At 51.3% G+C, this 2100-nt stretch overlaps 1 protein-coding gene across 1 annotated transcript; it reads right to left on the bottom strand.

Annotated features, from left to right (window-relative positions):
- Positions 1-105: 105 nt before the first annotated feature.
- Positions 106-1464, bottom strand: MAA_10357 (Bordetella pertussis toxin A; the record flags this gene model as incomplete). Its single annotated transcript, XM_007828355.2, has 2 exons — positions 106-602; positions 654-1464. The coding sequence occupies 2 exons, from the start codon at positions 1462-1464 to the stop codon at positions 106-108; spliced, it is 1308 nt and encodes a 435-aa protein (XP_007826546.2).
- Between the last annotated feature and the right edge of the window lie 636 nt (positions 1465-2100).

Below are 2100 nucleotides of genomic sequence, written 5' to 3' on the forward strand. Positions count from 1 at the left end.
CTTTTTCTCACCCATTTTTAAGCGCGCAAAAAGTGCAATAGAACATTTCGAAAACATAAATACATTTCGCCATGTAGCTGGGTTAGTGCTACAAGTGACCACCCATTAACATGCAATCTTTTCAGCCTCACTGCGGAGCACGTCGCAGTTCTCCAATACCTCATCCTGCCACTCTTCGCTTTCAAGCTCCTCGTCTGGCTGGTCCAATTTCTCGCAGGCGTCGAGCACGAAGTTTATACTTTCCAGCCTCTCGTTACGGCCCGGATGCGCCGGCGGCTGCTCGTCCGGAGCCTCTCCCCGCAGCCGCGCGCAACCCTGCTCAACACGGTCTGCGGGAGACTGCCTGCCACGCAACGCGCAGATGATCCGCAGTTTGAGCTCGTTGCCGTAAATCTCAGGCACTTGCGGCCCACCGATGCGCTCCTGCACGCTAGATATGGCGCTGTCAAGCCACTTGACCGAGTGCCCGATCGGGTGATCCCAGTCCTTGATGAAGTTGAGGATGTCATGGGCGTAGGGGAGGAGCGCAGCAAAGGCCACGGCTGTTCCAGCCTTGCCGCCGATCCGGAAAGTCTTAGCCACCTTGGACTTGAGTCTGCCGCCTAAGGTGATGTTAGTGGTGGGTATACGTTTTTTTTGCTCAACAAGCTTACCTGACGATGGCTTGCGGTTATACTTTGCTGGGTCGCAGACACCGCGCTGCCTTCCCCAGCAAGAGGGAGACGACTGGAGCGAGTAGTTCGGATTCTTAATCTTCTTACCCCGGGCTGTGGGCTTGTCCTCATGGATCTCGTATGCGTGCGAGATGCTGTCTCCGGGGACAGGGCCGGATGCCGCAAACTCTTGGTTGAAACGTGCAGCCCCGTCATTGGGGTAGATACCGGGAATCCAGTACCCGTTAGAAACATCCTTCGGCACCACTATGTAGATATAACCCGTGGTCATCTTCTCGCCTGTCCTACCAAAGGCATACCTTCCGGCTGCCTCTCGCGATCGGCTGAGTGAGACGTATCCTGAGTTGCCCGCAAAGCTGAGGTGGTTTTTTAGGCTCATATCGCTGCCCTGTGGCCGGAACCCTTCTTTGAAGATGATTTCTGGACGGCGTGAGTCGCCGCGGTAAAAAATCCCTTTTCTGTTTTGCGACGCCTTTATGTTGGCGGCCTCTTCTGCGCTGATCATCTCGGGGGCCGGGCCGAGCTGGCGACGGACCGGCTGTTGCCCCGGCTGTTGTGTTGATGTGGTGAAGTTATCTGGCATAGTCAAATTGGACAGCTGGTTTTCGTCACTGAAGAAGATATCGTTGAAGAAAATGTCAAGCATCGGCGGCGTCAGGACGGCGCTATCAACCTGGGCGCCATCGATCAACAGGATGTCGCTCTCCGCGGGAGAATGCGATTCCCTTGCCAGCTGCGGCGCGGCGAGGACATGGAGAGCAAATAGAGCTGCGAAAAGTTGAGCATACATATCTATGCTGGTATTCCTCTGGACTGTGCTTGTGATTCGGTTGTGCTTTTGACGGATGGCGAATATTGCCTGTCATTCGGATGTCGGTGACTTAATTATGATCATGATTAGAAGAGCGCAGTCTGTGATCGAGGTAAGTCACAAATTATAATGAATTAGGGAAATTGCATAGTTTCAAGTGTTAACGTATAAGCATGCCGTGATTGAGTCGTGCCTGACAGATGATTTCACAGCCACAAGTTACAACGCGACTATCCTGACTGAGTAGGTTAGTATTTAGGTGAAATACCATAGCATAATCTTGGCTATTGAAATCTGTCATGCGAAGCTGCATCGCCATGGTCTGACTGCCTAAACGGCCGACCTGCATTGATGCGGCCATTACTAGCGTAATAAAAAAAAGAAGAAAAAAAAAGAGAGGCATAGTAGGCATAACACTAAAGTTGTTAAGATCGGGTCGCTCATTCAGAGCAAACACGATATGCCATTTTCTGGTAATACTGCCTCTATCAAGAACACACAGGCGTTACCTTATTACCTAAGTGACGACTTGCCACCGGCAAGCGGTAATAGAAAGTTATAATACTACTGCCTAGGCAGCAGTATCCTAATGAGTATTTAATTTCGTATAATTCC

This window comes from Metarhizium robertsii (assembly GCF_000187425.2).
Source record: "Metarhizium robertsii ARSEF 23 chromosome Unknown MAA_Scf_32, whole genome shotgun sequence".
NCBI classification, from domain to species: Eukaryota; Fungi; Ascomycota; class Sordariomycetes; order Hypocreales; family Clavicipitaceae; genus Metarhizium; species Metarhizium robertsii.